This window comes from Mizuhopecten yessoensis, unplaced genomic scaffold, assembly GCF_002113885.1.
Source record: "Mizuhopecten yessoensis strain PY_sf001 unplaced genomic scaffold, ASM211388v2 scaffold10921, whole genome shotgun sequence".
In the NCBI taxonomy this organism is placed as follows: domain Eukaryota; kingdom Metazoa; phylum Mollusca; class Bivalvia; order Pectinida; family Pectinidae; genus Mizuhopecten; species Mizuhopecten yessoensis.
The window spans coordinates 1,774,792-1,797,338 of NW_018408788.1; the positions used below are offsets into that span (position 1 = coordinate 1,774,792).

A 22,547-nucleotide genomic window follows, 5' to 3' on the forward strand; every position below is an offset into this window, starting at 1 on the left:
GAGACACTTGTTCTCTCTGGATTTTAGATATGCATGTCACACCGATCATGTGCACTAAGGATTAACACTGAAAACTTACCAGGTGTGACAAAAGTATGTCAAAACACTGGTATGTACTCCCTAGCTTAACCATTACCCTTTTCACAATGGTTGGTAAACTTCACCCACTTTTTTCGTCAAAATTTAACAAGCAAATTGGCTTGCTACTGATTAACCAGTGTATAAGTACTTAATCAAATGACTTTTGCTCCGGCAACTTGAATGTTGTAAACATGATGTTGGGGTAATTGTGCTGTAGCATTCAAGTGAGGTGGCACTGTAACTGATACTGTTGGAAGCATTGTCTCACTACAAACAGAACACAATACATCTCAAGCACACATGCAGGCATACACACATATGGAGATATTAGCCAGGTGGCATAGGACTAATAGTTAGCGCCTGATAAGGCAGCTCCTGCGAATTCCTCAAAATTGTATTGATTAATGTATATGCTAATTGTATTGATTGTATAAATTGTATATCTTTGTACTGTGAAGTGCTTTAGAGAAACTTGGGCTAGCAAGATAGGGCACTATGCCTCTATATCATATGTTATATATAATTATTATTATAAACAACAGTTCTGAAAACAGGTTCCAGTGCACACAAAAACCAAGATTGCACTGTACAAAGAAACCAGACTGTACAAACTGTACAAAGAAACCAGACTCTAAACTAACCGGGTTTCATTTGCCAGACTAACCCAGTTCAAATGTAAACAGAAACCATAGTATCCAGACTAACCAAGGTCAACTGTAAACAGACACCATAGTATCCAGATTAACCAAGGTCAACTGTAAACAGAAACCATAGTATCCAGACTTATCAAGTTCAACTGTAAACAGAAACCATAGTATCCAGACTAACCAAGTTCAACTGTAAACAGAAACCATAGTATCCAGATTAACCAAGTTCCTATATAACTAGATACTTAAACTGGCCGACTATAACCAGGTTCACTGAGCACTCTCAACTCTCAACCATTATAAGTTAAATATTATCTGTCATGTAAATAAACAACCTCCTCCCAACATTGAAAGTCTGTGTTTATCCATGATATCCTGTGTTCTTCAAGTAACTTGGAAATCTCCACCTTGTCCTGCAGCATTCCCCAAAGTCCAAACATTGTTCCATCTCACTCAGCTATGACAAAATGTGAAAAAAAGGAATATGAAATTTTACAATCAAAACAGATATTAGTGTTAGTACTAATATAGAGTTCTTTATGAAATTTACTGTGAAATGCATAGCTTTTAAGGGCCTTTTTCAGTAAGGATAAAGCCTAAAACATCTGACGGTTGTAGTTATAACCAGATGGTAGCCATAGGGACTGGTAGTTATAGCCTGTTGGTAGCCATAGTGACAGGTAGTTATAACTAGGTGGTAGCCATAGGGACTGGTAGTTAGAGCCTGTTGGTAGCCATGGTGACAGGTAGTTATAACCAGGTAGTAGCCATAGGGACTGGTAGTTATAGCTAGCTAGTAGCCAGAGACAGGTAGTTATAACCAGGTGGTAGCCATAGTGACTGGTAGTGATAGCCTGTTGGTAGCCATAGTGACAGGTAGTTATAACCAGATGGTAGCCATAGTGACTGATAGTTATAGCTAGCTGGTAGCCAGTGACAGCCAGCTCTAATGCAGGTTCAACTCTAGTAATAGTTAGGTGATAACACAACACTGACAGTGCTGCAGGAAACACATTACTGAGGCCTTACATTGGTGGAAACAGATGTCACACCGAACACAAAACAAATAAATTTGTCTAATCTATATGTATAATTAACTGTGGTATAACTTTTCCCTGTCTCTAACAGAAAATGAAAAATACCAAATACAGTATTATCCATAGTATTTAAACTATAAAGGGCAATACAAATGCAGGGCATATATGCATTTTCACCAGTGAGGGTGAATATTTCAATTGGTGGTAAACAGTTATGTCACAACAAAGCCATGCAGAGAAAGAAAAGGTTTACCTACTTTACTTACTTTTCCTGTAAGCGTACTCCAGAGCACTAGAGATGGTCCTCATGTCCGTCTCTATGCTCCGGGCCCAATTCTCTACATCACCAAGTTCCTGCAACAATTTCACAATAAACAGTCTACTGTGTTAAAATAAATATCAAAACAAATCAAATTTCTACTTTTGGGATTTACCAAAAATATTCATTTTTATGTTACAGTTGCCAATGCTTTCCAAAAACATTACAGAAGACGTCCCAAACAGAATAAATTGCTGGCCTTTAATGATCAGACACGGCATTCTACAATTTTATATATAGAAAACAACACATTTGTCTTAAAATACTGAGGCCCTAAAGTATGTTTTTTAAATAAAATTCCGTTTTTTAAATAAAATTTAAACAGATGCAGACATTATTAACTTAAACCATGGTAAAAGATAATTTATTGCCCGCTCTTTGTTAATTGAACAACATTAACCAAGAAATATTTGTGGAAAGCCGTCCAACAAAAACATGGAGTTAAACAAATATCAGGAAATAAAAACAAAGTCTTTTTCAATCAAAACAATTTAAAATAGGAGGAATCACATATAACTATAATGCAAGTTCAAAAACAAAATCCATTCTAGATCCTTATTCTAACAATTTAGTTTAGAAGGGAGGTAACTCTTCTTACCTTGAGTGAGGTGTTGAAATCCTCCACAAGTTTCAGCCACTGGACGGTCTGTTTGGAGAACTGACATGCATTTGCTTGCAGGATCTTTGTCTCTGTGTCTAGCTTCTTCTGGTTAACATAAGCCTGGGCCACTCTGTAAGAGTTCAGAGGTCATAGGGGTCAGAGATCCTTATAGGCATAAGAGGGGAAAATGTACACTGCTACATTGTAGTTCCAGTACTAAGTATTACACATACATCAGTTAAGAACTATGATAAGCTTTTCAATCCAATTACATTGTGGATACTCATTTTAGATAACTACAAAGTATTTCTATTTAGGTAACAAAAACTATTTGAGGTTTTGGAACATATCATTTGTTTGAAGCAAGCTGTCTCCAAAGTCATTTCCAATCTGTTTCATGAAGTGATCTTTATACAACTGATCTTCAATTAATTAAAAATCTTGCAAATATCTTTAAGCTAAAGGACCATCAAAATGCTTCATTATATGTCATAAAAAGGCCATAATAGTGAATACAGTATTACATGTATATAGAAGAATAGTTTATCCAGGAAAATGTATTAAAGGTGATAAAGTAGACAATAAATTGCAGAATTCTGATGTACAATTTCTGTAAGGGAGCTGATGTGGCAAAATGTCACAAATTGCAATATAATTGCATTTTTTTTTTACTTAAAAAGGCATATTTAAATGAAGTATTAATTTGTTAGTCAATAATAAAGAATTGTCTGGGCAATTAAAAAGAGGTTTATGATAAGTGTACCAAAATGCAATCCCGACACTAGCATCATTTTCAACTCTCACTAATTTCTAAACCAGAGAGTTATCACAAATGAAAATGAAACTGGGTCACATCTGGACATCTTCTTGAAATAATGTCTGTGTAAATTGTTGCTTTTACAGTAATACGAACAAAGAAATGCCAACACAGCAATACCACACATTATACATACGACAAAAGTAAATTAAGGAATGCAGACAACAGGATATGGAATTAATATCACTATGTGACCAAAATAGGGATCTCAAACTAGTTCCCACGACAAATAATTTCATAAAAGTTAAGATGCTATGGGAACAGATTTCAATTTCTTTGGACATGCCTAACTTAAACATGTACAATAATTTGACCCAATAAAAATGCTAATGCAGGAAGGGCCAATTATTAAATATAGGACATTATCACTAAAGACTTTTGGATATGGATTGGATTTATACCAAGCATGAAATGACTATCCTTATAAATGCAGTAACCAGGGCTCGGCTTACAAAACAGAAACAACTATACACTGATGAGACTGAAAGTGCCAGGAAAATTCTCCACTTACAATTTTTTACTTAACTAATGCAAAAATGCCAGTTTCAATTTTTTTCTTTTAATTTGAAAAGAATTTATTTGACTGTCTTGTGATTTTTTTTATACTACATTTGTATTTGAACATGAAATTTTGTGAATTTTCTACAGAGTTTTCTATTTTATGAGGTTGATCTAGCTCAATAAGACCAGGTGAGCTAAAATGTTGTTCTTACCCTCCATTCAGATGGTCAACTAGTGCATGAGTCAAGGCAGTTGACGCTACTATGGCTTCTTTCTTCTTCTTTTCTGTAATATACAAAATTGATATAGTTTAAATTCCAGCAATTCATACAGAATTAGTTAAAAAGCTTTTTGCCCCAAGTATTCATATCATGAAGAAATTTTGGAAAAAGTTTTAGTGTTATAATAACAATTTTTATTGGTAAATTACCACATAGTATTCAGGGATGTATCAATTTTTTGGATCTCAAGGAGAAGATTTTTTCTCCAAGGTAAATTGGCTGCAGGTAGAGGGGAACCAAAGACTTGCTTAGTCTTGATACTCCTTGCTTCAACTGTTTTATTAAATCAAAATAAACATGCAGATATTTTCCAAAAGCAAAATTCAAAACTGCAACTTCTGAAAATGTATCTGATCTTTTGTTAACAAGTCTAGTCCCATGATCAATAAATAACAAGGAGGGATCAGGTCAGTCAAAACACTCCCCCTGCCTCTTAAATAACTCACCCCTACATTTTTAAACTAGACTTGCCCAGTCTTTGATATGGTATGGTTCAAATATGACTATAGGGGTGAATGGGTAAATATTTCCACTGAGACAAACTAACATAACACAATTTTCCAAAATTGAAATTTTATAACAAATTCATTCAGAAAAATTGAGCTCCCTCTGGCATTTAGTTGGGTTAATAAAACAATGAGTAAATACAACCACATACTGTAAGTGTGTGGTTTTGACTCAGCAGAAGATTTGTCAGTTTGTTACAACATGTACTAGTTGGTGCACAGTACGGAAGATAGCTTATTACACTTCAGATACTTAACGTGTCATAAGTACAATGGACTTCATCAATAGAACTCAATGTCTCTGACCCATGTACATAAAAGTCGTGACTTTGATGACGTACCTATAGCATCTGCAACATGATTTCACACGGAAATAAGTGATCAGTAATAGCGTTCCTAGTACATGCAAGTTTTTGTACAATTAACAAACAGGATTCAAGTTTATTGGAAGAATCACACTATTTAAGTTTACAATGTAATAAAACATGACTACAATAATATCTTTTACTCATTCACCCCTGAAATCTCATTATGAACTATTCCAACCTTTGAAATGGAAGAGTTCAAATGTGTCTTCAGGGGTGAGTGATTAAGGATGTAGATGTCATTAGCAAAATTTTAAAAGCTAAAATTGGACAAAAAAGATATGTTAAATAAAAGAAAAACACGAAGTCCAATGGCGCTGTTATCCATATAACATCTTTGACCTTCAAAAGGAGTCAATGCAAATGATTTTAAGAAGGCTACAGATATGTCATGACTCTAGGCATCTTTTGTATACAGAAATCTTTTTAAGATTTTAACACAATAACCTTGAAAGTGGGCCAAAGTTGTATATCTGAATAAAAAAAATGAAAAAAAATGATTCCAATAGCCCTTTATCCAAGCATACTTCAGGCATAATGTTGTGACTATAGGCCTAAATTGATGAAAAAAAAGTTTGTTTTTTTAAGATTTTAACACATCTGACCTAGTGACCTTGAAAGTGGGTAAAGGTTATCCATTTAAGCAAACTTGATACCCACATGTCATTCTACTGGCCATAAATCATGACCCTGTGCTTATTTTATAACATTTATTGAAATAAACTAATTGGCGTTTTTTAATGAATAAGTCATTAACCTGTAGTTAATTGCTTTGGGTAGATAGGAATGAATTGTATACTTTGAAATCAGATATATTTGTGGTTTCCCATTTACGAGTATCTATTCAGAGATTTGCTGTCTATCAAACTTGTAATTTCTTTCTGGACCTATGTCAATTTGGGATGAAGATCACACAAGAAATCAACAAAATTATATATCCTATAAAAATTACCGGTAGTGATTTCACTGAGGGACATGCTGTCAAGTGTGTAAACACAGATGTACTGCTTACTGTCAATCTCATCAGAACAACTTTATTGTATTGGTAGCTAATAATTTGAGTTAAACAAAACTCTTTATCCCTCTGGCTCTATACAGAGAAATTACCTGAAATGACGAAAATAAAATCCTTAGGAAAGAGGATACACAACCGGAGATAGTTTGAGAATGCAGGATTGTGACAAACACAAGGGTTATATTCAGTCTTTACAATGAAATATACTAGCGGAAAAAAGAAACTGTGCATGCGGGAAATTGTTGTAGAACATGTATTACCAACTGTATATATACATGAAATTTCACACACATGACCAAGTATGACACATACACACTATCCGTGTGTCATTGACAATTTTTCCCGTGCAGTTTGCTCTCTGTAGGCGTTGACCAGTTTGCACGTTTTTCTCGTCCAGCCATCCAATTTGACAATGAAAGTTTATTTTTAAACTGTTGGGTCACTCTGTTGAGACTATTGAACAGTAAAAACAGCATTATAACGTTTTAATTTGTGATTAATGCTATGCCGAGGCTCAATGAAAATGAATGCCTCCAGATTATTGGTATGCTTCAAGCTGGTATGGGCAAAGCCGTTGTCTCTACACGTTTTCATGTCCATCGAAATACAACCCAGGATTTGTGGAGACGACATCAACAGTTTGGCCACGTCGGCGATCGACCTCGTGCAGGACGACCACGTGTGACGTCACGTCAACAGGACAACCATATTCGGCTTGTCCATTTTAGAAATCGCTTCCAAACGGCAAGTTTGACTGCACGGACAATCCCTGGGTTGCTACCAATAAGCCAGAGAACTGTACGGAACCGATTGCGTGAACGAGCTATCCATCCGCGACGTCCTGCAAAATCCGCCCAGTTCTTCTGCCACGTCATCGTGTAGCACGTCTGGACTGGTGCAGAAGGCATCTGCGATTTACTCGATGGAATTGGGCAAGCATTTTGTTTACGGACGAGTCGCAAGTCCACCTGGATAGTAGTGCATCGTTGCGTTGGAAAACGTTTCCGCGACGCGTGTGTGGTACAACGACGTTTTTTCGGCGGAGGCAGCGTTATGATTTGGGGTGGTGTCACAGCCAACGGGAGAACGCCTCTGGTGGTTGTTTACGGGAATTTGAACACGCTACGTTACCGTAACAAGATCCTCCGGACCCACCTCGTTCCATTCGTGCAAGGGCAGCAACGTCACATTATGCTACAGCAGGACAACGCCAGGCCACACACAGGTTGTGTCGCTATGGCCTTTCTGGCCCAGCAGAACGTTGATGTGTTGCCCTGGCCTGCTGTATTCCCTGATCTGTTGCCCATTGAACACGTCTGGGATGAAATGAAGCGCAGATTACAGGCATTACCTAATTAACCGGTGGCTTTGGCTGATTTGCCTGCAGCGTTGGTACAGATCTGGAATGCCATCCCACAAGCATTCTTGATCCGTCTGATAGGCTCCATGCGTCGACGTTGCCAGGCTTGCATTCAGGCAAACGGTGGACATTTGTTTGTTTGTTTGTTTGATTTTGTTTAACGTCCTATTAACAGCTAAGGTCATTTAAGGACGGCCTCCCCTGGGTGCAAGATGCATGCGTGTAGTGTATTTGTGTGTATTTTGGGAGGCTGCGATATGTTCGTGTTTGTCTCCTTGTGATAGCGCGAAACTGATGCCGACTTTATAGTGCTACCTCACTGAAACATTCTGCCGAAGACACCCAGCAGGACGCCCCACCCGGTCACATTATACTGACAACGGGCGAACCAGTCGTCCCACTCCTAATTTGCTGAGCGTTAAGCAGGAGTATAAACTACCATTTTTAAAGACTTTGGTATGTCTCGGCCAGGGGACAGAACCCAAAGCCTTCCTCACAGGGGCGAACGCTCAACAAATGGCCAAAAGTGAGGCATTGTCAAGGGAGACATTAGGAAGAAGAAAGTTATTTAGAAAGGAGAGAAGAGATAAGGTCCCAAATTTAGTCGCCTCTTACGATCATGCAATTGGGGGCAGCAGGTACAATTCTTACGCCCTACCTGCAGGGTCTTCAGGCAAATGGTGGACATACGAGGTATTAACTTTGTGAACCCAGTATTGACCCCTGCTGTGTTTACGTCACTCCTGAGCGGAACTTATTGATTCCATAACGTGGAAAATGGAATGCAACTGTTAACAAATAAATTGTCCCTGAAAACCTTGTTGTTCTACGTCATACACATTTATTTTTATAACACATTTTAGGCATGCAGTTTCTTTTTTCCACTAGTATACATGCATTGAAAATAATGTCAATATACTTGAAGTACATTCACAAGAGCAGCCTGATTGGATGTATTTATTTATTTAAAAATGGGGAGTTGGGGTGAAGGCCTGGGAATGTCAAAGGATTAAAAAAAGGTGGGGGTTTTGTAAAACATCAAAAATATGATTTATTTCAAATCTTCATTACCTGTCTACGATACATTAGAATCACTTTGTGCACCTGTGGTGTACAAATTAAAATTTGGTGAAAAATAATCAAGCCCAGAGCTAGTCCTGGTTATGGACCTCAAGTTTATTGTAATTTTGTTTGTTTATTTATTTGTCTATGAAACCCAGGAAACCAATTCTAGAGTGTGCAATCATACTACTTTCACTACTTTACTGTACTGAGGACCTATGTCTGTGCTGTACCCGTTCTTTAGTTGTTAATTGTTGCACATATGAATAAAGCCTTTATTATTTATTATCATTATATCTCTATTTTCTACTGCACACACACAGGCATACATACATAGGGAGATGTTAGTCAGGTAGTATAGCACCTGATTAGGCATGCAGCTCTTGCGAATTCCTCAAAATTGTTATGATTAATGTATACATGCTGATTGTATTGATTGTATATCTTTGTACTGTAAAGCGCTTTAGAGTGGCTTAATTATTCTAGCTAAATAGGGCACTATCAAATGTTGTATATTATTATTATTTATGGATAAAATTTAGGTAACAAAAAAACACTGCATACACTAATGTCACTTAACATCGTAACATTGGAAAAGGAACTAGACTTGGTCATTCATTGGTGACCAGGTCGCTCAATTGGTAGAGCGTCTCTCTAGACTTAAGAGGGTCCCAGGTTCGAACCCCGGTGGGGTTGTAACGTTTTCTCTTTCTCCTGTTTCACATGTAAATAGACAGGCACATTTTTAATGTTTGGGTGCATGAAGATGGAAATGAATATAAATTGATCATGACAACCAAGGTTAAAATTTGAGACTAAACATTGCTGATACACAACGTAAAGCACTGTTCTTAAAATGTTCTTAATTCGTTTACGTGGCAATTTCACCTGAATTAATGGCTCAGAAACTAACCACCCAAGTTACGATGTTAAGTGACTTTAGTGTATGCAGTGTTTGTGTTACCTAAATTTTACAACAGCCTGTTCCTTAATAAATTGGGAATATATAGCATATTTGTATTAAATTGGAATATATTCCTCATTTTTGGGTCATTTTGGGAAAATAAGGCACTTTTTAATCAGGGGAAACAGACTATATACTCGCTGGTAGTAACACAATCAGCTAACATCATTACAAATAACTGTTTTATATGAATGTATAGTTACTCTCATCAGTTAGTTAGATGACCGGAGCCATGCTCTGTCCTTGTCTTGACATAGTCTATTATTGTAAATCGGTAGGGTAAGGATGCATAGTTATATTAGTTTAGTTCGAGTTTCTCTCAGATCTCGTCAGATGATTCGATGAGTCAGTCACCTTGTTTTTCTTTCCGCACCTGCTGCTTCGCCTGGTGCTGTTTGAGTAGACTTGACAACATATTCAAATGTTGAATAACACCATTTCACGACTAATAACCAGTCTCATCTTAAATTTTCACATCTTACAGCAAGAATAACGTTAGATTTGTCTTTTTCCTACTGTCAAATCTCCGCCCCTGCTTTACCGGAAGTGACTTGTAACGCATGTGCTAATTTTGTATTCCCGCGTCACTATATAGTTCATAGACAACATTCGTTTGTGACATATGAATACACTGGTATGATAAAGTATGCGCATCACTTATATCTTATCAGTAAAAGCATAGGCAAATTATCTCATGAGTGCGTGCTATCTGCGACGAAGGCGAAATTGAAAGTGAAACAATAGTGTATTGTTAAAAATCATTGCGCATGGTTACGATCTCGCAAATTCACGTGTGACACAGGTGCTCGACAACAAAATTAATGGGGACACGATGAAAATGGCCTTCTTGGTACGGGACGGTCCCGTCATATTGTTGGCGCTCTGGATAAATTCGTGCGTCTTTGGATATAATATAGACACAAACATTCCAGTGATAAAAATTGGTCAGCCAGGCAGCTATTTCGGATTTGCAGTAGCAGAACACATAAATAACGAGCATTTGTAAGTACAACCTTTCGATGAATATTTGAAGTAGGTCTCATTTTTGGTGACACGCTTCTTCTAGGTAAACAATAACATATGAACAAAACAGCATTTAAAAAGAAATATTATAATGAAGATGATATTTTCTTGCTTCTAAGAAAAATATTTAACATTATATGCATACTGCACATATATCTAAGAAAGATACGATAGGTATTTGAAACATGAGGTGATATCCAACAGGTAAGCCAAAATTATTAAAATGTGATTTTGAGATCACCCCCTGAAATATCCTCCCCCTATGTCAATAATAATTTTTGAGGTGTTTCTATAAGCAGTGTTTCTAAAATCATGATTTTGACGAAACCGAAATTAAATCTTGATTATATATATATATATATATTAATTAATCTAATTATCTATAATATGTAATTGTCTTTAAAAGAAATGTTTTTCCCCATATTTAAAATAGTAAATAATGAAACGACATAATAAATAGGGCACATGACATTAGATAAACAGCAATACATCTCATTTTTCGTTATGATGTCACCAACATCTTATTATGAAATTTGATTTGAAATGTTTCTACCCAATTTGAAATTAAAAGAAGAATGCAAATCTAAAATAATCTTTAAATGGGATTTTTCTATTTCTATTCTGGTAACTGTAGTAAAACTTGCAAAATATAACAAGAAGGACTTAAAAAAATCCTACTTTTTATTTATTCTTATAGAAAGAAAACTGAGAGAAACATTTCAATAGAGTTTAGTCTGATAAACAGTCATGATTGAATAACAACTTACACTGTATTAATTAAGGTGACGAAAATATCCTAGGGATGGTCACATTCTGCAGAGGTTATTTGATAATGTTAAAGACTTTTTGATAAAGTTAAAAGTGTAGATGAGAAATAAGCATTGGTTTACATATTGAAATTTAAACATTCTGGTTTGTGCTTGGTTTAACTAATAATATAAGTTGCAAATTTCTTTTCCAAAATCTCCTCATTTTCAGAATTGAGAAAAAAAATGTAGTGTATTTAGTTCTAATGGTATAGTAAGTATACATTTGACAATGCAATAGAAAATAAACATTCAGCTTTTGACTGTTTCATTCACAGTAGATGACTCACAATTAGCAATTAGATGACACATTTGAATTACTGTGGTGAATTCTGTAATTGGTATGCATGGAGATACCATCAATATCATATGGCCTCCTGAGTCAATGCTAGTGATAAAGAAATTTACCATCGTCCTCCTGAAATAGGGGAAAACCTTTATTTATGGTTAGCAAAACAGTCAGTTCACCCCTCAGAAAATATATTTCAATTTACAGTATTGATTGTAAAAAGCTGCTCGAGCTCAAACTGAAATTTTATTACTTCAAAATGAAAAAAAAATCTCATCATATCCCTGTAAGCTTCCTATCAGGGCATATGATGTACATATAATGTCAATTAAAAAAACCTTGCCCAGAGCAATTAGTACTGAAGGTAGATATCTTAAACACATATACCAAACTGAAATTCTTCTTGATGTTTCTCACTGATTGAAATGATATGGTTATTGTTAACATGTAAATGAAAAAAAGTAATGTACTATCTCGGTCATTTTTTTTTAATGTTTTTCTGAAACTGAACAACGGTTGCTTTAGGCTTAGCTGTGTAGGATAAGAGGCTTTTTACACCTACTCCTGCCTGCATTTAAGTGGCTACTGGTTTACTACCAATTTCTGAAATCAGTCTTTTAAGGTCATAACTACTCTGAAGTCTATTATAATACATATGCATAGATAGCAGTATACCATTTTGCTTTGCTAAATGTTGCTATCAGAGAGCTCAAATTGAAAACAAAACACATTTTTATTTTGGGAGAGTTTTAGTCTTAATCATTCTTATTAAAATAATCAATTTATATTTATAATTAAAAGACAAAATGTGCAGAGGGCTATAGTGCATGTTTTGGGTGTGTCAGCAATGTCCTGTACATTGTACTGAATTATATGTTGGTCATAGGGTGTGTATTATAGGAGTGTTATCAGTGGGTGTTCTATGAGTGTATACACATGGTTAATGTAAACAGTCTAGACGCTAAAAACAGTATTCCAACACATGTATATATACAATACCATTGATATTTAGGTACCGTGCAGGTGTACTAACCATTGATAATCCTGCACAAATACCTACATGACCTGGTTTATTTATAATTACCTTCATTAGTGTAGAGTCTGAGGAGTGTATTACATTGTTATTTACATGTAGATATCCAATACAAATACCTGTATTGTACTACTACATGTATGTATATAGCTTCCTGCAATCTGTTACACTGTTATTTCCTATTCTGCAATCATCTATACAAATCACTGTATTCTGTATATATAGCTTCCAATACAATATATTACACTGTTGTTTCCTATTCTAAAATTATTACCAGCTATACAAACATCTGTATATATATACTGTACTACTATAGCTTCCTTCATCGGTATATTACAATGTTATGTCCTATATTCTACAACTATTACCTGTATATTGTACTATTGAACATTTTTACCATTTGTACAAATACATGTATACTGCACTTAAGTACTACTTAACATAATAACCATCTATACAAAATTTAAAAACAACATGTACAATGTACTATACAGGTACAAATTAAACTATGAATAATATCTGGCAAACTACTTGTCGAGTGATATATAGAGCCTGTGGATTCCCGATATATTACATTGTTATTTATCTATATACATGCAGGTGCAAACTATTAATAACATCTGAGCAAATACCTGTTTATTGTATAATATAGATCCCGAGGGATATATTACATTGTTATTTTGATATACAGGTAACAATCATTATTACTATCTATAAAAACTGTACCTGTGTGTGGATATATATATATATAACTTTGATAATTCAGGTGCACTTTCCATAATACCTGTAAATATTGTATTCAATGTATAGACCCTGCCAGTGTTGTTATTTGGGTGTTATACAGGTAAATTCTGTGACCTTTACCTGAATATATTGTACCTTTTGTACAGCTGGTATATTGCACGTATGTATGATAGGTAGTAATATATAAGCCTTATCTTGAAGTGATGTGTGTACTGAAAGTGGAGCTATATGTTAATTACATTGTTATTTATATAATTAAGGTAAACAAAACAAGTTGATTTATTAATTTTGATGCTTTTTCCCCCTTGCCAGTTATTATTGCAACTGGGACCTTCAGAATATGTTGAGATGTTAAATGTGTTATTATAGTGGCTAATACTAGCTATATAGGCTAGTTTTCATAATGGTGGCTGTCAGAGATGGCAGTGCAATGGCACTGTGGCCCTTTCTCAACACTGGAAATACTATAACTTTAAAAGTGGTGTTTAAACATTCACCCCTGAAATTTCATAATGAACTATTCCAACCTTTGAATTGGAAGAGTTCAAATATGACTTCAGGGGTGAATGAGTTAAACACATCACAGATAGATGTATACATGTATGTATATCAGAAAATTATATTTGTATTTCCCACTTTTCCCCTATTATTATGCCGATCATGACAGACAAAATGAAAGTTTTAGCAGGTCACTATTGAATATGTTGACCAACTAACATACATATATGTATTAGAAAAGTGAATTTGAAAATTTCGAAGACAAAACCTGGTCAATTTGGTTGTCTACTATCTCTTACAGATGTTCCTGTATTGTATACATAGACAACATTTAATATCTTACTATTATGACAGACGGACCTGAGATTTTTCCTGAAATGCTCAGAGGCCCCCATTTCCGAAAAAAATCCTCAGCATTATACAATTTTATATTAAAGTGTTTTGAGAAATCATGATAAAATATCAATAACCACAAGATCAGAAATTTTCCTTTTGTTCCAGGAATAAAGCGTAAGAGCTACACCAGTATATGATTTAAATATGATAAGTCACATATTATATTCTGAGCACTTCAGAAGTACTTGAGAGTGAAGTGGCTTTACAGTGTATGATAGTAAACAGGGAAGCTGCAGGGGTATTCAAATTAACACATACATATGAGCTGAGAATTTGAAGAAATGCCTGTATTACCAACACTACAACAGTAATCTCTGTATAATTGTTAAACTTTTCAAACCAGTCCTGTATGTCCCTTTGTCATGTCACAAACAAAATTACACATTATGTCATCAGCATGTACCACTGACTTTGTGATTATTGTTCTTTGTCTTGTTCTTTCTCACTGGGGCAGCATTTGTGGTCGAGTGATTAAGGTGTGCATCACTGTACCTAGCTATAGTTAGCCCCCCACTACGTATACCTAAGTTGTGAGTTCCAGGCTTACATGCATGGGGCAGTCTGTGACCTGGCAGGTACTGGCTGCAGAGGTCAGTGAGTTAGTTTCCTCCAACCCCAATTAAAACCTGGCTCAGGACCATAGCTGTTATTAGGATTTAATTAAGGTATGCACAAACCAAAGTATTTCCAATGTTTACCAACTAACGTAGTTAATATCATTATTCTGATCCAGTGCATATGAAATTTGAGATCATGTTGTCATTATTAAATTATAACAATTACTCATATAGAAAGAAAATCTTTTGTCTACATGACTGGTAATATCATAATACAGAAAGACATAGAATCTGAAATGAGTCAAATGACAGATTTCAATCTAAACTTCTTTTCCTTTTTTCGTAGCTGTTTATATTACTTGTAGATAAAAGTGTGCTGCTCCCAAATTGAGCATGACGAAAGGGTGCTTTATCAAGTTTTATGTGATCAGCAGGTACTGATCCATGAGATTTCTATATTCAAGAAATTTTACAATGAGAAATTGTGATACAGTGCAAATCAAAGTTTGAATAATAGCGTAACTAATGGACGATACATGTTAGGACTTCTTCTCAATACAGTGTATTATTGCATCATCATCACCAAGGCCCAACAAATATAATATTTTGTTTCAGTTTCATCACTGGAAAAGTGAGGATATGTACATGTATAGTTAAAGTAACATAAAACTACCATCAGTAGTTTGAATAAGATTTGATACATACAAACAGATTTGATAAATGCTTAAAATTGTGTTTATTGGAATAGAAACGAAGGATATATAAACTTACTGTGATTTCCTTTGCTTGGATAGAGAATTTTTTGTTTTAATTATCAATAATGAATTCAGATCTGTGTACCTCTGTTTTGTAACGAAACAGAAAGGGCCCTGTAGGTACACTACAACTTCATTGCAATGTGAAAGTCAGTGGTTTGATTTTTTTTCTACATTTTCATAAAATAGACACTTTCCTCTAGATGCATGATCAAGGTGTTTCTGTATGTGCATGTTTTGAACAATGAAAGTGGTTCCAGTTGCTTTCTTTTATACAAAGTGAATATCCCTATACCTAATAAGCTTATATGTGACAAGGAATACATCCTGAAAAAATAATGGAAAAGTTTTACTACATTTCTGACAAGATTGGATGTTTACAAGGTTGCAAATTAATAAACATTAAATAGATGGTACACAAGGAAACGTTGAACGCATTGGTCATTACAAGTGTGTCAATTTGTCCATGCAGGGACATTACACTGCCCAGTAATTAGTCATACACTGTATTAGCCTTTGGGCCTTAATTACTAAAAAGTATTGTCAGCTTGATACCAAATGTATTGCAACGCTTACAACCTGACATAATGTTAATATTAATGCAAAAAAACAATTTCATGTAATGTTTTACAGTTTTGCAAGTTAATTAAATTATTATTATAGTTAGTAAGCTAACCAAACATTTAAAAGCAGTACTACTTCAGATCAATATGACCTGTACATGTTTGCAGTGTAGCGCCCCAGAGCTGGTGATAAGGTCCACCACTAACCACTGGACACAGGACTTATAGCCAGTGTTTAATTAGACCTCTGGAAGATTGATTGGGGAATTTTATCAATTTCTTGTCCAGCTGTGAATGACTGTAATCAGTCTTGTTCCAACTGATTCTGTTTTATGGAGCTTTAAGCTTTCTTTGACTACCCTTACCAATATATGGACACTCTGATTTAGATAAATGACCTTTTTTCTATTTCCTGGTGTAAATGGACAGACTGGCATTTTGTAACGTGATCCCAGGGCAGATATTATAAAAATATTGATAACGGACAAAATAGTTAACCACTCAGCTTATGGAGACAACTGAGCTTGCAAAAATAATAAAACCACTTCCTGTATCCAGATATACTAGCTGGTACCCAGGTCTGTGGATTGGAATTAACGTATAACTTGCATTGGATTGTACAAATTACATGATCATTTTCATAATTCTTTTTTGATAAAAGATACTCATTGTATGAAAGTTGATTTGTGCATGGATGTATATAGACCTACATTCTGGTGTATTTCTGTTTGTACAACCTTTAATATTGTCAGTAAATTGAACCATGTTACTGAATTTGGGGAGATATCGCCCTTAGAAAACTGAAAATTGTCTTTTTCAAACAAAATTAAAACTGTTTTAGGTAGGTTAAAAAAGCATGAATACTAATAACTATACTTCAAGGTCTAGGATGTAGCTTTGTTGAACCCGATCATCTGTGGATATTTGTCTACAAATGGTCACCAAGACCCGAGACCAAAACAAAAACTGTCTTAATTAATCTGCTTTCTGTACATGTACAAGAAAGATACAAGATACAAGAAATTTTCTTTATAGTCGGTATGTATGAAAACAAACATTAGCTCTGAAGAGCTATTATTACGACAAAACATTAGAAAGGCAGGTAACAAAACATAAAAAACCTACTGTAGCTAGGTTTGAGAGAATTTGTTCAAACATATTAATTTAAAGTACATAGATAAGAGCAAGCACAAATATCACACAAATCTGTTAACCCTTTCACCACTGTAGACCATAATGCACTCGTCCAGATCTATGTATGGTAGAGTCTACTAAAGTTACTTAGGGGTGAAAGGGTTAAGTAACCGAAAGCACATTGTGAAGGCCTGGATTTGATTGCTTAACCCGGGTCTTATTTTCACTTAAACTTCACCATATCTTTATTTAAGTGTTTTTTTTCTAACAGTCAATTATAAATATTTTCTCTGTTTCATGCTGGAGATGTTTTCTTTAGGAAATCTTTGACTTGTTTATTATTGACAAAGGATTAGTATGTTCAAATAGTCCTGTGGACTACAAAGTGAAAAAGTTTGTCTAAACCTGTTTAACTCATTCACCCCTGAAGACACATTTTAACTCTTCCAGTTCAAAGGTTGGAATAGTTCATTATGAAACTTCAGGGGTGAATGTTGAAAAGATATATTGCAAAATAACTTTTGTTTACCAATTGCAACCTACATACCCCAAAATATTTTATACATTTCTGTAGCTGAAAAGTGGGAAAAAAAACCCAATTATTTTGTTTGGCCTCATACATTATACAAATTATATCTGATAGTAATTCAATTACTGCAAACTTAGGCTGGCAGTCTGAGGGAACTCAACCAAAAAGTCAAAGGTCAAATTGATAAGTTCAACAAGCAGGGTTATATTTTATGTGTTTATGTCATGTCAACCCCATATTTTGGCTTTATCTTATCTTTTTATGAATACTTGGATTACTAATGGGTGTTCATAGGTTGTTAATGTGATGACTAAATAGGGGGTGGGAGGGATGGGAGGGGACGGAGGGGATATACAGCTAAAAGCACCAGGCAAGCATTGAGGGTCAAATTGTCCCTGCAGGGCTATACACATTTAGCTATGATAGCAGTATCTCCATGTTTTGTTTATTAATTGAAGGACCAGATTTGTAACCACCTTCTAGTCCATCATTATTCCCTAGCTGCCATTGGCCGAGGCCTTCTCTGGCATCACTCTGTTATCACTGTAAACATTGTCATTGTGTGCATACCTTCCTCTTGACCCCTCTGATAAAGACAGGCTTTACTCTCCAGCCCTTAGTATGTTATGGTCAAAATCCTCATAGCAGATCAGCTTGAAGCCATTATATTACTGCCTGTAATTTCGATATCTAATTGGATGTGTGAATAGTTGTTTTATCATCTGAAAATTAAAGTTCTCATAAAATGGCGTTAAGAAATGGTATTTGAAACAAAGTGGATACCTGATAATTTTTTCCCCGTTTTGTACGTAGCTGTATATGAATATCAGATAAGTTTTAGTTGACCAATCTTTGGACAATGGTCAGCGGACAGCTATGAATCACCACAAGCTAATGGTGCATCAAGGGAAATAACAGGTCAAGTCTTGCTAATTAGCTGGGTCCAGCAGCTGGGTTACCTACACACACATGAAGGAAAACTGACTAGGTTTGTCAATGAATAGTTCAGTTTGTTTAGTTGATACAAATTGACATATTAATATCTTTTATTAATTTTAGAGGGGTTATAATTATTTTTGTATTACAAATTAACCCACAAGGATAACACCTTAGGCTATAGGTATTTGTTACCATAGTCGCTGATCTATGCACTATGGTATTAAGATTGGTTTAACCAGCCCTCATAGTTTTTTTTGTAAATAATTGCCAAGATGCATTATTATATTAGCTTATCTTCCCAAAGATCTTTAGACAAAGGAGGGGGATGGGTTTGGTTACGGGATTTGAATGGGATGGAGGGCAGGATACATATATGGTATTGCTACTACATGTACATGTATATGATTTTGGACTGATCATATGGAAACCAAATTATGCATGCACATTGATTGTGATAAAAGTTATGTTTGAGTTCATGATTTAAAAACAATTTTATCATTTCTTGCAAAAAAATTGAAGTAAAAATCTGAACATTAAATACAAGTGATTATTTGTAATTATGAGAAGTTCAGATGACTGTGATAAAAGGATATACTTAACAAGGCTGTGTAATAGATACTGGTTTCTTGTCTCTTGGCAGTAATTCGTGTTATTTTCTTTGTTGAACCTAACAGTCGTGGATCAGAGACAAGTGAGTGATAAGTTGTGAAAACGGCACTTTCCATGTGGTATATACAATGTAGCTGGCACAAAGTTTACCACAAAGACTGCCGGGAAGATAAAGGCTCAATTCTGTGTTACCATGTGTGAGATCTAGGCTCCAAATCTAGCCAGCACGTGTGGGTTATTGAGAGAAATTGTGTGTTGTCATGTTATGTTGTAGAAGCAAAACTTTAGGGTGGAAAGTTTTGCATAGTTTTCTATCCAGTAACAAACAGACGTTGGACACCTGGGCTATTTCAGCTCGTATCTGATTCACAGTGATTCTTTATAGCTGGGGTTTGATTTATATATATACTTCATAGTGAAGCAGGAACATGTTGTTATTTTGGAAAATAATGTGAATTCTTCTATACCATGTTATATGTACAGTGAAGCTGCTAAACATTCTCCATGTATATAGCTGTATACTGCAAAAATATACAAGTTCAGATTTAACCTCTTCCCTTTTTTTAAACAAAATGCATATTCAAAAAGTCTGAAACTGATGCATAATCTTCTAGATGAAGTTTCGTAGATTTCTGCAAGGACTTTTTAATCACCAAACCCTACACATTGTTCTTTAGATGAGTAAAACATGTGTCTGACCCCTATATATGATTCCTCTATTCTATTCCAAAATGCAGAAATTTTAGTACTATTTCGTGCTTATATTATGTCATAAAGGTCCTTTGGTTCTTGGACCTATAAGTTTAAATTAAGGCAATCATTAGTTGATTTCTCTTGCATCTTTTTCAGAGACAATATATTTCTTTCACCTTATGAAGATAACCAGCGTTTATAATAATATAATCTTTTTGTTTAAAACACCAAAAACGCTTTCTATTTCCAAGTCTCGGTATGGGTGTTTGTCCCCAAAATGGTATATGAAAAACTAGTTTTGATTAATTAAACACAAAAGCTATTCACATTATTCATAAATAAATAATGTGATTATAGTGTCCCTTCAGCCTGGCTGAATACTTATGCTTGGACTTGGACAAGTCTAGACTGTAACAGCCTAAAGCTCTGGATCTGATGACTATACCATGTATTGTTAGTTCCGGATCAGTTAATGACCTTTTATCTACCCAAAGTAACCCCTTATCAGTGATGTTATAGTAAATATCCCATTGTTAGGGGCTAGTAAAGATGTACATCTACAACCGTAAGGCCATTTGACAGCTTGTGTGTAATGTGTTTCTTGGCAGAAGAAATGTAGATAATCTTTATCATCTTTTGTTAGACTGGGCTGGACTCATAGCCTGATTCATGCTGACTGCTCCTCCCAAACAATTACACCCTCTATAAGTCTCGTACAGGCATGCCACTTTTACAAACATTCACCTGCAGCTTCATCATCCACCATTCATCCTACGAAAGTTGGGGCATAGTTTTGTTCCATATGACAGTGCATTGTAAAATAATGTATTATTCTTTGTGTTGGTCCCAATTTTATGTAACATAATTATCACGGTTCTCTGCACAAACAAGCAGATTTTTTTGTTCAGTTTTTGTACCTAGTGGTACACTGAACTATATGTATTGACAGTCTGTTGTTGTTATATATCAACTAGAACGATGTCAATTCATGACAATACAAATATGTCAACATGTATATACATGTCCATTGAGACTGGTGATTTCTGACATATAAATTATCACATTATATTAAGAACAGTGAGAAACCCCTAGCAGGTTTGCAATGCTGCAGCTCTATCCCACAGTGCCTTCATGCTATATAGTAAGAGGTGACTAATGTGAGACCCCCTGAGGGTTTTTCTTTTGTCTTTCGATAATAATTAGATGACTTCGAAGGAAACAAATTTGATCTGCCACCCCATGTTGCAACACTTGGGAGAGCTCTCTATCTTGTCTTTTGTGTATGGTGTCAACCTCCCTATAGCGTCTCTATATATAGCTTCGGTCTTATGACCTGAATAGTGTTTAACATTGCAAGGAAGTGAATACCTGGGGAAAATGATACTTAAGAATGATTCTCACAACAGTTTTGTATTTTGCAGTTACTGATTGCAAAACAAGGTACCAGGTTGAATGTACATGTATCTGCAAATTACTACAACACTGAATATAATTTTAATAGCAGAATGAACTTTTTTTACATACATTGATGAGTTTCAGAAAGATGTATTGTCAAAGAGCGGCTCTATTTATAATACATTCTGGTGTATGACAGCTAGGGTTTAGTTTTATACTAGCTTATATTAGTTTAAGATAGTTTTAACTGTATGTTATAGGGCCTGGCTCCACAAGGATAATTGTACCATAAAAATCCCATCAACATATTTTGGAAATTTAGGAAAAGACTCAATAAAGTGGTAACATGATTATGTCAGACATTGAGTCACACCAGGACATTGACAGAGCGTGCACAGTGTTACATCTATTTTTTTCACATAAAAACAAACTATGATGGATTGCATTGTTGTAAAATAACCCTTGCACAAAACCAGCAAGCCTACTGTTATAATATACAAATGTAGTTTCACTAAATATCTACTGCTGAGGTAGGCCTGGTAATGGTCTAAGATAAGCTTAGAGAAATCAGCCAGGAAAAATTGTATGCCATTGTAAGCTAGGAAAAACACGCAAACTTTGTAGTGCACATTTACTCAAATCATTTTTTGGTGTGTTTTTGTTCCTTGTGGATATATTGTTACAAGTAATTATATGGTAATCGTGCTCTCCAAGGCAGCTTCCTTTCAGGCCATACATCAAGTTTAATCGCTGACCATTCTCCGATGTCAGGTGACATGATCTATCGCTAAAATTATAAATGTTCTACTGTAGTGAGTAGTGACTGTCAAAAATATAGTTAAAAAAGTTCAAGAGTATCACTTCCCAAAACTATTATATGTGAGGGCAGGGGAGGGGGCTCGGTCATTACAAATGTGCTATATGTTATATATAGTCAACCTTAAACATATGAAGCACATTATTGTCATACAATGAAAATTACTGTACAACGTTGTACATGTAATATATAACTTAAACCCAATCTGTCT

The 22,547-nt window shown here is 35.1% G+C and overlaps 2 protein-coding genes across 3 annotated transcripts in view; one reads left to right on the forward strand and one right to left on the reverse strand.

Annotated features, from left to right (window-relative positions):
- Positions 1-455: 455 nt before the first annotated feature.
- LOC110463675 (biogenesis of lysosome-related organelles complex 1 subunit 1-like) lies at positions 456-10,119 on the reverse strand. Of its 2 annotated transcripts, none has more exons than XM_021518471.1 (5): positions 9,911-10,119; positions 4,216-4,288; positions 2,683-2,815; positions 2,032-2,119; positions 456-1,185 (listed from the first exon to the last, which is right to left on the reverse strand). In XM_021518471.1, the coding sequence occupies exons 1-5, from the start codon at positions 9,969-9,971 to the stop codon at positions 1,178-1,180; spliced, it is 363 nt and encodes a 120-aa protein (XP_021374146.1). In that variant the 5' UTR covers positions 9,972-10,119; the 3' UTR covers positions 456-1,177. The 2 variants fall into 2 exon arrangements, with proteins under 2 accessions (XP_021374146.1, XP_021374145.1); XM_021518470.1 differs by having other exon boundaries at positions 2,023-2,119.
- A 109-nt stretch (positions 10,120-10,228) lies between these two features.
- LOC110463674 (integrin alpha-PS1-like) overlaps positions 10,229-22,547 on the forward strand; it is a 72,561-nt gene continuing 60,242 nt past the window's right edge. The window contains exon 1 of the mRNA XM_021518469.1: positions 10,229-10,558. Coding sequence (XP_021374144.1) covers positions 10,389-10,558 — 170 coding nt within the window. The 5' untranslated portion in view covers positions 10,229-10,388. The remainder of the gene's footprint in view (positions 10,559-22,547) is intronic.